At 37.7% G+C, this 13,335-nt stretch overlaps 1 protein-coding gene across 2 annotated transcripts in view; it reads left to right on the top strand.

The window, feature by feature from the left end:
• Positions 1-13,335, top strand: part of POC1B (POC1 centriolar protein B) — a 58,851-nt gene that overhangs the window by 29,421 nt on the left and 16,095 nt on the right. The window contains exons 10-11 of one of the 2 annotated variants that reach the window (XM_059815940.1): positions 1,939-2,029; positions 2,770-2,776. In XM_059815940.1, the coding sequence (XP_059671923.1) occupies positions 1,939-2,029; positions 2,770-2,776 (98 nt within the window). The remainder of the gene's footprint in view (positions 1-1,938; positions 2,030-2,769; positions 2,777-13,335) is intronic. The other variant, XM_059815939.1, reaches the window with a different exon arrangement.

Below are 13,335 nucleotides of genomic sequence, written 5' to 3'. Positions count from 1 at the left end.
AAATGATTACTGAGTGAGCAGCTGTGGTTGAGCCAGAGTTTTGATAGTCTTCAGGTGAACTGGTAGGCCCTTTCTCCTTGAAAAGGCAAAATAAAATGACCCTTGTATCTAATAAACCTCCAGCAACTAAAATATAACCCTATCACTAGGGAAGTGTGAGTTTTGGGGTTTTTCTTTTTTTTTTTTTTTCCACTTTATGATGGTTGGAATTAATGCTGTCTCTGATAAGGCCGCTGTTGGACTACTGATAAAAAGTTGAAAAGAGCAAAGTTCATTTCTCTTTACTACACTGGACTTCCTGTGAATTTTGTCAGTTCATAAAGTAGTAAGAATAGTACGTCCATACATCACATTGAGAGGGCAAATGTTTTAGGCTGTGATACACCTAGACAATACAACGGTAATTGTAGGGAAAATATAGGGAGGATATTCTGATCCTTAAGTGAAACCATAAGATAAATAAAAGCAGCAGCTTTCTCAAATTTTATATTCTTTCTAGTGTTTCACTTTCAGGAAAAGACATTAGCAATATTTTGCTAAAATTACAGATTTACTCTTGTAACCAACAATAAGCGAGTAGTCCAACTGTGATATTAAGATGTCAAAACTGCAGGTGTTGTGATGACATATATCTGACATAGAATACTACCTCTTCTGATCAATCAACCTTTGACTTTATTCCAGTACAAAGCCATTTTCTGTGTGGTTTTAGGAACAGCATGGGTTGTGTTGGGCCAGTTAACTTATCACAGATTTCGGTGTTCTCTCCTACCTGTTTTCCACGACAGTGTTTTCCAAGCTATTTTGACAATCAGGGTTGCCATGTAAGAAGCAAGCATGTAGACAGTCTGTCTGGTTGCGATAGATGACTGAGGAACTTGAGTGTGAGTTGGGAACTGATTGATCTGGGCTTCTGGGAGTGTGCTCGCTTTCAGCTTTGGTGCTAATGATGTTCCCACTTCAGTAAGGCAACTCAGGCTTAGGGACTTGCTTGATGCACACCTTCCTATGCATCGATGGGCCAGAGTGGCTGTAACGATGTTGATCCTAGCTCAAGCTGAATGGTAGTGGGAATTACAAGCTATGGTATGAGACCGTGAGTGAGGATGTGCCCTAAGTAAACTACAACAGGTAGGGGACCAGTCTAACATAAAAAACAGGGTGCTGCATAGTTGCATATGGAAACTTCCACGAGTGGAGGGCTACAGCTGTTCTTGGACTGTAACAAGCTGATTAAGAGCTGCCTTCTAGCAATGCTGCTCAAGTCCAGAGTTATCAAGGGCAGTACACCACTTCTGCCTGGGACAGTCCTCCTCGTGGAAGGAGGAACAGGAAAGGCAGCCTAGAACGGCACCCACAAGTGATTGATGCTGGAAAGTAAAACTCAAAGGTGACTCTCAGGAGTTCTTATAGTTGTTGTGCAAAAGAAAAAACTTTCAAAAGCACCTGCAAGTAACAGTTACAAAGTTGGGAAGTTGTTTGAATACTTCACACTGTGCAGTATTTCAGCACCATTGGCCACTCTGTTAACTGCATGGCTTCAGCCTTGGGCAGGTTTTGAGTCAGCTGTCTTAGTAAATCCGTTTCAAACTCGTATTTGTAACTTCATTTTTATTGATTTGTCATACAACTGAACTTCTTAATACTTGCAGCTCTTATGGTAGGAATCCCCTGAGTTAGTTTTGGGTGATGGATGTTTGTGAAGTATAAATTGTATTTCTGTAATAAACGCGTATCTGGATTCTCTTCCTGTATTATACGATTGCATTTTACATGGTTGGAGGTTATCATCCTACCTTTATTTTTACAAATTTTAAAACCTGTTTCCAGTCCTCAGTGAATAGTGGTGCCTTAATGTAGCAAGGGGTCCTTTTTATTTCAGTCTTACTCCCCTTACTCTACTGGTGCTGAAATAATATTATAATTCATTTTCAACAGGTCAACCCTATCTTTGATGTGACTAATACACAAACACTTGACCCACCTGTCATAGGGATTAGCTCCTCTTCATCTTTCAGTATTCTGGTAAGTTGCCCTTTTGGGGGCAGGGGTCGAAAAGATAGGGTATAGCTTAAATTAACATGTTATTGGAAATGTGTTCTTTGTGTCTGTATGAAGGAAATATATTGTTGACTGCTTAGAGTTCAGTATCCTAACTTCTCAACTTAAGCTTTCTTTCACAGTTCCTAAGGCTAACCAGAAGATGGTGTAATAGTAAAGCTTTCACATTATACTAGTAATTTTACCCATATACTATGCAGAAATTCTAATTATAAGTCCATGCTAATTATATCTAAATATTACTGTTAAAATTTGTGGCTTATTCTCAAACACTTCTTGTAACTCTGTCTTTATCTGCAAATAATGGGAAACCTAAAGAATAGTTGCCTCATTGGTAAAATTCCGAAAGTGATGTTTTAATTTTTCTCCTTTTAAGGCATCTAGTAGTTCTCTAGGAGAAAAAAAGAAGTAACACGTTTTAAGACAGAATCGTAGGATTAGATCCTTCTAGTGTTGGCTTTTGTATGACATTGGTATGGCATGTGGGAGGAAAGGAAGGCAATGTTTTAATGGTAGTTTCGTAGGAGGAGAAATATGCTCTCCTGATACGAAATGTAAAAGACGTACTGTTCTAGAATTAGGTTCAAATGAGAATTTCTCTTTTAGCTCTGAATCTGTTTCTGTGAAGGCATAAATTGTATCTTGAGCAATTTTAGTTACCATAACTTGTTGAGTCTGTGTGGCTGAAGGGTTAATACGTATGAATAGGCAGCAGGTGTGGTTTCTGCTGTTCTATTTTGTCATGAATGCTTTATGAAAAGTTATGTTGCGAAGGTACTCTGAGAAATTCTTTAAGATCATTTATTGACGATCGTGATAGAGTTTGGTGTCTAAGAGAAACTTTTTCTTCAAAACGAATAATCATATAATAACTTTTATTTGAGAGATTATAATTTCATATATTTTAAGGTTTAGCAGTTGTCATGTTATGTTTTCACAACGGAAATACAGTTCTTTAAGATAACTTCTGTCAAAAGCAATTTGCAGACTTACAGAAATCTCTTTAGTAGGCTTGACAGATAGTGGATTGTGGTGGATGTAATTTATTGGCTACCTATCACTTTAAAATATTCTCTGTTCATTACTTCCTGATCCTAATACTGATCACAGAATTCAAATGTATGGTTACACTGTAACTTTGTTACATACCTATAAATTTGCCAATCATTTTATCTCCTTCATTTATTCTTTTGATATGAGAGCAGTTCATAAAACTTTATGCCCAGAATTCATGGTAGGAATAAGTTGACCCACTAGAGACAGCATCATTTTGATTGCTAGCTGGCTTTACAGTTGTCTTCATTCCAAAAATGTTGCTTCAAATTTAATGCCTTTTAACTGTGTCAGTAATCACTACATTTTTTTTTTGTTTTCCATTATCTTGATCTCCTGTTCACCATTGAGTCTCACTTTTCTGCTTCTCAACATTCACCATCTGCATCTTTTTTCCATCTAGCAACATTTCCATATTCTTGTTACTTGGACTACAGCCTTAGGGACAACTGCTCTGTCCAATACAGCACTATTGACAGAAATCCAGAAACCATTTGCATGTTTTCTCTGCCTCTAGCATCCTTCCTCCCTCATAGTAAGTAACACTTTCTCCAACTTTGCCAACCTACCTGCTCCTCCTACTTTCTAATGTCAGCTCATCTTTTTATGTCATCCCACCCAGTATCTGTCTGCTGCATTACCAGCTTCTGTTTGTGGAATTATCACCTATTTCTTAATCAGGCCAGCCATCCAGTCTCTTTGTGTCTTGTTTCCAAAGGGTTGTGGATCTCAGTGACTTGGACCTTTTCATCTGAAACTGGCTCAATTTCCCTAATGTATAGAGGGCCTTTCTATAGAGGCTTCATGTATTCTTCACAAAAATAAAAGGGGGAAGGGCAGATGCTGGATTTCTTCCCATCCCAACTTCACTGCCAGATTTCCTCTTGATACTGTTTGTCTTCACTTGAATTATCCTGTGTTTTTGCATTATTTGTCTATTTATTTTCTTCTAATCCTCCTCTAACTTGAGGTTACCAACCTTTAGTCTAATTCATCCTCCTCCCCCATCCTTCTCCCTGATTCCAACCCCCTTGTGTTGCTCTTTTTCTACTGGGTATCAAAGACAGTATCACTGTACACTTTTTTCTTTCCTGCAAACTTGTCAAGACCCATCTTAAAGCTGCTTATGGCTTTTTGGTCTTACTTCTACTGGAAGAACACTGTTCAAATGACTAAAAATCTTTGATCAGGCTGCCAGGTTAATTTGCAAATGTCCTGTCTATACCTACTTAGTATTTTTGAAGTGTTTTGCTCTAGCTTAAACAGTTCTTCTGCTCTCTGATATGTGTAGAGAGAAAAATACACTCTGCATTTACGTATCTTGAAGGGTTCTTGTTCGATGTCTTTATCACGCATGTAACACAGCAGGGCCCTAAGGGTTATTTACAAAACACCTTGGCAAGTCCCTGGACCACTGGAAGTAGCTAATCAACATATTTACTTTAATTTTTCTGTTGAAGAAGAGAGATACAGCCTTTCTCGGATCACTGTCTCAAGTATTTAAAGACTGGCTTCTCTGGGACAAGTAACAACATTGAAGCTTTTGTAGGATCTGTGATGAGTTCCCTAAAGGTCCCTGAAATATCTTTAGGGAGATTGGAAGTCCATACAAAACCTCATAATGTTTTGTTGAATGGCTATCAAAATTTCTAACAGTAAGTGAGCAAACTACCATAGATCTCAAGCTACTCCAGGAAATAGGAGAAAGTGTTCTCCCTACTGAGAATCCCTTTGGCTATTGGAACTGTGTCCTTTTATACTGGTCATCAGAAATATGCTATTACTGCCCCTAAAATGACTTATGGCAGAGCAAAAACGTGTTCCTTTTCTTCCCTTCTGTAAAGATTCAGTAATAAAAACCATAGAGCAGTGTATGTTTGGAGGGATGTCTGGAGTCATTTCATCTAAGTTCCCCCTTAAAGCAAGGCCAACTTGGATCAGGTTCCTAAAGGCTTTGTCCAATTTATTTGTTAATAGGTGTAAGGATGGAGACTCTACCATCTCTCTGGGCAGCTTGCTCTAGTGTTTGACCAGTGAAAATATTTTTTTCATAATATGTAGCTAGAATTTCCTGTGTTCCAATATGTCTGTTACTTCTAATTCTATCACAGTGGTCCTCTAAGTGTCTGGCTCTGTCTTCTCTTTATCTACCCATTAGATACTTGAGATGGCAGTAAGATCTCTCCATATCCTTCCTTCTAAAGGCTGAACAAACCTGGTTCTCTGCCTTTTCTTGAATATCGTGCTCCAGTCCCCTCTTCATCTTGATTGCCCTCCACTGGACTTGCTCCAGGATGTCAATGTCTGTCTTGTACTGAGAAGCCCAAAACAGGACACAGAACTCCAGGTGGTAATTAAGGTGCAGCTAAGTATCACTGTCATCTATTCTTGACAACAGTCTGCCTGGAGAAGATTTGAAAAACAAATATTTAAAAACTTAATACTCTTCTTTATTGTAAATTTAAAATATATGTTTAGATATTTTCTTAGCAACTCATTTATATTTTGAATTTTATCTGTATGAGGAAATACTGATATGATCTCTTCTTCCCACTCCTCCTCTTCTTTTCAAGGAATTTTAATTTGTTGCCTTGTCAAAGCCAACAATCCATAACAACATCCACACTTAAAGTGCCTATTTATGTGGGTTTTTTAAATTTACTTACTTTTATTGTCTTGCTTCAAAGACTAAGCCAAGATATGCAGGTATGAATGCTCTCGTAGGGATTTTGCTAGAAAACACTTAAATTATTAAACTCTCTGAACTCCAAACACCTTATCTTTTCAGCTTGTGTTCTAACTTAAAGCTGTAAGGCCAGTTCTTTTTGAACACGGTGAAAAATCTTTTTTCGTCTAAGATTCACACTAATGCAACTTCCTTTGTAAACTTAGTGAAGAGAATTGGTCATTGTGTTGGTGGAAAAACTTCAGTGTAATCTTCAGTATGGAGCTCCTTTCTTTTGGACTATAATTACAAAAGCATTAAGAATTCCTGTCTACGTATTATTGTCAGGTAAATAGCTTTGAATTTGATTCATTTATTCAGTTCTCCTGTGTGTTACTGAAACCAGTATAAAAACAAGCTATGTATGCTTAACTAACTGGTATTTGCATAATGCCCTGACTTTTTTCCAATGGCAAGAGCCTTCATATGTTGCAGTTATTAAAAATGAGGTGTGTTCTAGCCTTTTACACTCTGAAAATGTTCACTCAATTGGTGTCAAGGTTTAGGGGCTTGGGGTGGTGTTTCTTTCTCCTTTCTATCTCATTGAAGACTGAAAGCATTACTGCCTCTCTTCCACCCCTTCTCTGTGTGTCAAGCAGCTTAATATTGCCTTTGTTTTCTAAGCTATTGAAAAGGAAAAATTGGAAGTCTTGTTTCCCTTTGGGACTACTTCCTCCTGTTTCATGCTCTGATTTTACTTTTAGTTTTGAGGGAGCTTGGGTTTTTTTCAAGTCTGTAAGGCAATACATCAGTAACCTCCGGTCTCTGATAAGCTATTGGGAACAAGGGAAAGTTGATGATGTCTCGGTAGTTTTTACTGACAGCAGCAGGAAATCACTGTAGAGGCTCTTTAATGTTCCATTCCCTGACCTTGCTCATGTAAACAGGATTTGGAGGAAGCAAAGCAATGTACTGTAATCTGGAAGTCAAAATGTCTGTGCTGGCTAGGAGATGTTTGCTGCTCTTTCTCTTCCAGTGCTAGTTAACACGGAAAACAAGAGATGTTTATTGTTCATTTACAGTATTATTTCTACAAAGTTGGAGACTGGATTAAATATTGGAAGGAGAAAGACAAGGATTGTTCCTCTTTGGAGAAGAAGGAACATACTATGTTTTAAAACTAAAAGTGACCAAATAAATTCCTCCCCCCCACATATACACACTTGTAAAATATGTGAAAGCAAGTAAGAGCATGTGCAACTTTTATTCCTCAAGGTAAGACATTGTTAGTTTATCTGTACTGCATTTGTAGTAGGTGTCTTGATGCAAAAAGTAGAAGTATCGGTACTCTCAATTTATCCTATACACGTTGCTTCCCTAGTATGCATTTCAGGGTTTAGGTGTTTTTGACCCCTAAAAAAAACCCCATATATTTTGCTAAGACAGCAATTATGAATGCAAAATTTGCCTCTATTCTTCTATCTCTGTGTACATGAAGGCTTACACAACTATTCTGCCTCACAGGAACTTCTTTTGAAAAGATCTTGGAGTAATGTCTCTTCCTTGCATGGCTTAACACAACTCCAGAATCCTGTAGAAGAGAAATTTTATCTTAAAAGCTAAAAACACTGCATATTTTCCTTGCTACGCAACTTAAAATTTATTCTGATTTACATCCTTTCCTGGCTCCAGCCTTACACAGAAATAAACACCAACTGCCTTCAGTGAGGTTAAGGGGAAGGGAAAAGGAAGAAAGGAAAGAATAGGAATTTTATACATAGATCATCTCCTCTGGGGGCCCAAGTCCAATTCAGAAAGGAACAGCCAGTAGAGCAAAACTCATGTGGCACTTCACTGTGCACAGTGGTTGCCCTTACTGCTTGTTTATAGTTCATCTGAAAGCACAACTGCTTTCTGTAGTTCATGGGTATCAAGTTTTCTTGGGACCTTGGACATTTAGCCCTTCACTTAAACTCTGATCATTGCATGATATTCATACATTTTTCTTCTACCAAAAGGAAGTTCTGGCGCTATCCCTTTGAAAGGAAGACTAGAATCATTGTCATCTAAGAGAAAGAGAAAAATGTCCTGCTTGTGTTCCTTGTCCAAAACTCAGTTGCCAATTAAACTGAGCTCTGCATTGAGTGATCCCACCAGTAGAAGGGCTTTGATAAAAATTGGCAGTTCCCAGCCATACCTTCCTTGCTCCCAGACAGAGAAATAAGAAAGGCCACTCCCTGAATAGCTATGGATTTTTTTCATATACTGACGTTCTTCTGATTACCAGTAAATGCATACTTGAATGAACTGCCAGCTCCATGTTCTGAACTCCAAATCACAAACATGGAATGAAATTGGGGAATAACGTGAAGAGATCCTGTTTCTCCAAAGTTTTGAGGTAAAACTGTCTGCACCTCTTCCGTAGATGAGCGTACCAAAACCAGGCTCTGAATCTCTGATGCTAGGTCTTATAAAAACATAGAATAAAAGCTGTAAATAGAGGAACTCAGAAGTGTTCAGTGTGGCAGAATAAAAACAAGAATTTGTAAACTCTGCTCTTGTGTCTTTGCAAATGAATACTTCTCTCTGTCCAGTCTTGCTCTTAGACAAGCAATTTCTAGTGTCATCTTGACTTACAGCACACTCCCTCCCAAAGGCTACACCTAATCCACCTGGAACAACCATGAAGCAGTAGAGACAGCCTTTTCTGTTGCCCAGCTAGGGCCCTTCCAAAGCGAGTGTGGTGTATAAGAACAAAATGGCTCATTTTCTGTCACGAGTGGCAAAAGGATGAGGCGTTTGGCATATTGAACAGTGAATTTCTAAACTTGCATTTTGAGCTTCTGTAGAGGTGCAGGCCTGTTGAAAAAGATGTGTATTTAATCTTAAAAGCAATATGCTTTGATACCACTGGCATGAAAAAATGCTTAAAGATCAGATACATGAAAGTGAACTCAACATTTGTAATAAAAGAAGAATATGATCCAAATGGCCCTTGCATTTTGCAGTAATGCTATCCTAACACAGCGTGTAACTGCTGGTTTACAAGGAGAGAACAGGAAATGTGTTGTGCTGCTACATAATTAGGTAATAATACATGTCTTGATGTTCCTTAATAAGCTTCATTACGTTCTTTGAGTGAACTGGAGCTTGAGAGAAAGTCAAGTTTCCACTGGAGACAGAATTCTGAATTTGGGCACTAGAGAGTGCAAGAATATAATATTTTCTATACTATTTTTAGCCTGCTTTCCTGAGGAAATGTACCTTATGAGACTGTACTGTTTATTTGTCTGTCTCTGTCCTATCTCCCTAATAATTTTTTAATTAAATAATTGGTGGGGTTTTTTTAACCAAGTGTGGAAATAAGCAGTTAGTAGAATATGGAAACAATTAGTGCTGCCACTAAAGAAGCAGCCAGTGGGATGTGACACTGAATTCACCGGTACTGGACTAGGCACAAACTAGCTAGTGGTAACCTGCCCTGTAAGAGTGTCACAGCACATATGGAGGAAGCTTGAGTTACTGTAGGACAGGAAGCTCAGGAGAAGGACCTAACAGGGGAAAAAAAAAATCTACACCACCACCCCTGCCATATAAAAGATTAAGCTTCAATATTTAGTTTCCTCATGAGGCAGTTTAATTATGTTGCCTTTGCCCATAGTGACACTATTAACAGATGCTATTGCTGGACTATTGGTACTATTTTGTAAGATAACTGGCTTGCTGCAGATGACTTTTAGAATTGGCAATATTTTACTTTGTATAGGGTCTTACTCATGGCAACAGTGCAGTGCTTCAGGAATGCTTTTCAAGTTGATCCATGTCTGTATGTTGTTCCTTTAGCAAATCAGCACATTTCTGGGAACTAGAGGGATGGAAGTTCCAGGTATTATTTCTCTTTCAACTTCCTGAGATGCTGTACGTGTACACTCTGACCTTGTCTGCCCAAGCAGTGTTTTCCCTGCTTCGGCTGGGAATCTAAGCTGTATTCACAGTTCTCACAGCTGATTCTGGGGCATGCAGAAAATGCCCAACAGCTATCAGCCCACACATCCAATAACAACTGGTTCCTTCCTCTTCCTGGGGAAGAGTAACATTCTCCGAGAAGAAGCATCCCCTGAGGAATGCAGGAACAGCAGCAAGCCTTTCACACAGGAAATTACTACTATAGCACTTGTAGAAAAGTGTTTCTGTCACTTGGATTGTCAGTCTGTAATGAGCTTCCTGCTGACCTAGATGATGATTTACTACGGATCTAAATGCCATTTGTGAGTCATTTAGCTTAATGGAAGTTAATGAAGTTAGCATTCAGTAGCTCTGTTACTCTAAACACCTGTTTTAACTTGTGCTACTGCATGGAAAAAAATTAAGTTTTGAACTTAGTATTTGTGGGACTTTAATAATTCTGAGATCCCACATTTTGTGGGACTAAGGAACAAGGGAATGTTTAGATGACTCTCTTAAAGAAGGTTGCAAGGTTTTATTTTTGTTTATCTTAAGTTGGATAATAAAGCTAAGCTACAGATAAAGCATGTCAGAAAACAAGATGCTGAAGCTAAAATACTGCCCTTAAATTACCCTTTGCTCTTAAATACTACTGGAGTATAAGTTTAGAGCAGCATGCTTGTAACTGTGTGGTAGAATCTTGAATATAAAATGAAATATATATATATATGTAAAACCAATATGTTATTTGAAATGGTTAATGCAAGTTTGTTACAAAAGGAAACACTTTAATACTCTGTAAATCTTTCATTTTTCCGAAATGACAGTGCTTGAACAAGTGCTAGCAAATTCTATTTATCGCTTAGAATATAGTGTTATCTAAACCCAGAGGGTACTTCATGCCTAAAAGCTTGTTTAAGTGTTTTCCAAATATATCAGTTATTCTATTACAACACATCTCTCCTTACAAACCTTGCTGCATTACTATCTAGTTTGCTGTAAGAGATGTAGTTGCTTGCTTCATGTGAGAAAATGGAAATGCCGAGTCAGATGCAAAAATTACATAGGTTGCTTAAAACGAGACTGAGAGACTGAGACTTTTCAAATAAAATTCAGCCCTAAGGGCAAAAATGTTCCTTCATCAGATAGATGTTCAATATAGAAAAACTCTGAAAGCATCTTGGCTTGTATCTTCCACCAAAATAGTTTTGGGGTCAGAAATTAGGTAGGACAATGCTAAAGGATGATTTCACAGTCATTTTAATTTAATCACTGTTTTTATCTGGTTAATTCCATTGAAGTCAATTCCCTCATCTGCTTAGCTATCCAAACACTAATACCAGCTCAAAGGAAATAATGAGAAAAAATTATTTGGAGATTAAGTAGGAGATTACTGCTGGCTGTAACGTAACTGATGTTGACCAATGTCCATGGAGCGATGTATCCAATGTGATTGTGCTATAACATATACAGGTGTGTTACATGCATGATGAATCTGAACATCATCTTTCTTAAAATGCAATGGAAAAATATGAGCAAAAGAGGTGGTAGTAATGGCTTCCTTTTTTTCAGGCAGTAGGCGTGTTGGATTCAGTTATTTTTCTCAGCCTAAGAGTGCTCAGTTTGCTTTCTTCTGTCTGCATGGCTGTAACCTAAACAGCAGGTAACAGAGACACAGGCTGAATGGAGTCAGCTCCATCCTTCATGCTTGAATTTGAAGCACTGTAAAGTAAAAGCTGAAAGTATATGGTATCAAAGGAAAGCAAGTAAAAAGCAGTCCACAGTTAGTGATTAGGGTGTTCTTCTGGAAAAGAAACACTGGATTCCATTGCCCTTATGCATTTTGCAATAAATGGGGGGGGGGGGGGGGGGGAGGAATAAAAAAGCCACTGTGAATGGCGCAATAAGTGGAGATGCATGGCATCACTGTTCTGAAAAGCTGTGCGGGTTTTTTTTTTTTAATCCTCTCACAGTATGGTACTCTGGTTGTACCAGCTTGGGTTGGTGCGAGGGAGGGAGGGATAAGCAGCTGCTGTCCTCTGGTGTGTTTTAACTGCGTGGAGATTGTACCTCCTAAATGCCAAGTTGTCAGTTCCACACTGCACATCAGATACCTGAAGCATAGGCAATGCAACTCTGAGTTGACTATTGCCGTATTTTTATTGTACAGGAAGACCCCTTTCTTGACATAGATATTTAAGACAATTAATGATTTTATCCTTAACCTGTTCTTATATAAACCAGTATCAAATGTTCCTCACTGAAAAGATTACTCTTCCAAGCCAGGATTCATTCTTACAGCTGTACTCATTTCTTACACATCTCTTAGGACAGAAATTCTGTGTCTATACTTCCAATTTTTGACAGTGTAGTGTAACAGTACAATACTACCTCTTGCTCAGTACTTTCAGCTAGTTATAACTACAGGTAAGAAGTTGCTGTAATTCTTCACTCAATAACCTTATCACATCAAAGTTTTATCACTTCACTCAGTTATCTATTATGTCATTGTAATTCTTTTCAATACCTCTGCTTTCTATAGTGTATTACTCTAGAGTGTCTTCATCTCAGAGATCTTACATGTGTACACAAGGTTACATTCGGATGGCTGAATGAAGTCAGTTTGCCAAGTAGCCCTGACTATTTTAGTAGTTTCCAGTATGCCTTTTTGTGTTGTCTGTAAACTTGGTCTTCGAGATTGCTGGTATGTTTTGCATGGTACTGAAACAAGAACAGATTTCAGTGGAATCACTAAAACCAGCATAATTCTGTAGTAACCTTCTAATTAAACTGTTTTTGAAGAAACACTAGCTAGATAATTGACTTCATGCTGCATTACAACATAAAATCTGTTAATTAAATTTGTAGGATGCGTATTATGGATTTAAAAAAAAAAAGTATTTTTATCAGAACAGCTTGACTAAATATTTCACTAGAGAGTTTGACAGACCATTTCTTTTCTTTCTCAAACTGTATTGATTTGCTTGACGTTATGCCTTACATCTTTCTATATATGTCCTAAATCAACTTTTCAGTGTTTTTCTGTGACACAATTCTCAAGCTGACTGTGACCACACAGTTGTCCTGTTTATCCTTTCTAACTACTGATGGAATGTCAGCTTCCCCACTTCCCTGGTATTTCTCCATTATGCCAGGATATATTAAAAATCAGCATCATTGCCTTACTTGTTAAGTTATTTCAAAACCATTGAGTTCAAACTATGTAACCCAGGATTTAAAAATATTTACATACAGTGTAAATTGTTTAATAGTCTTTTTTGCTACAGTTGGAATAGAAAGTATTTTGCCAGAAATAAAATTACAGCATTTATTATCTTCTGAAATGGAAGATAAAAATACTTCATTAACCACTTCAAAAAATTTCTGCATCACTCTTTAACACCTCTAACTAATAAGTATGCCATTGCTAGGACTTCTTTTGTTCCTGATATTTGTAAAGTACAAATCATCCTTGAGTGACAGAAAACATGTAGTCTAGCTTCCTACAAATCTGTGTTTCATAGCTGACTGTAAGGTTTTATTTGAAACTTTTCCCTTGCTTTGTAGTAATTAAAGTTCTGTTTCTCATATGCATTCTCTGGTCTCCAATA

Source organism: Gavia stellata, chromosome 4 (assembly GCF_030936135.1).
Source record: "Gavia stellata isolate bGavSte3 chromosome 4, bGavSte3.hap2, whole genome shotgun sequence".
Lineage (NCBI taxonomy): Eukaryota > Metazoa > Chordata > Aves > Gaviiformes > Gaviidae > Gavia > Gavia stellata.
Note: the sequence above shows the minus strand (reverse complement) of the source record. Positions and strands in the feature narration are given on the sequence as shown.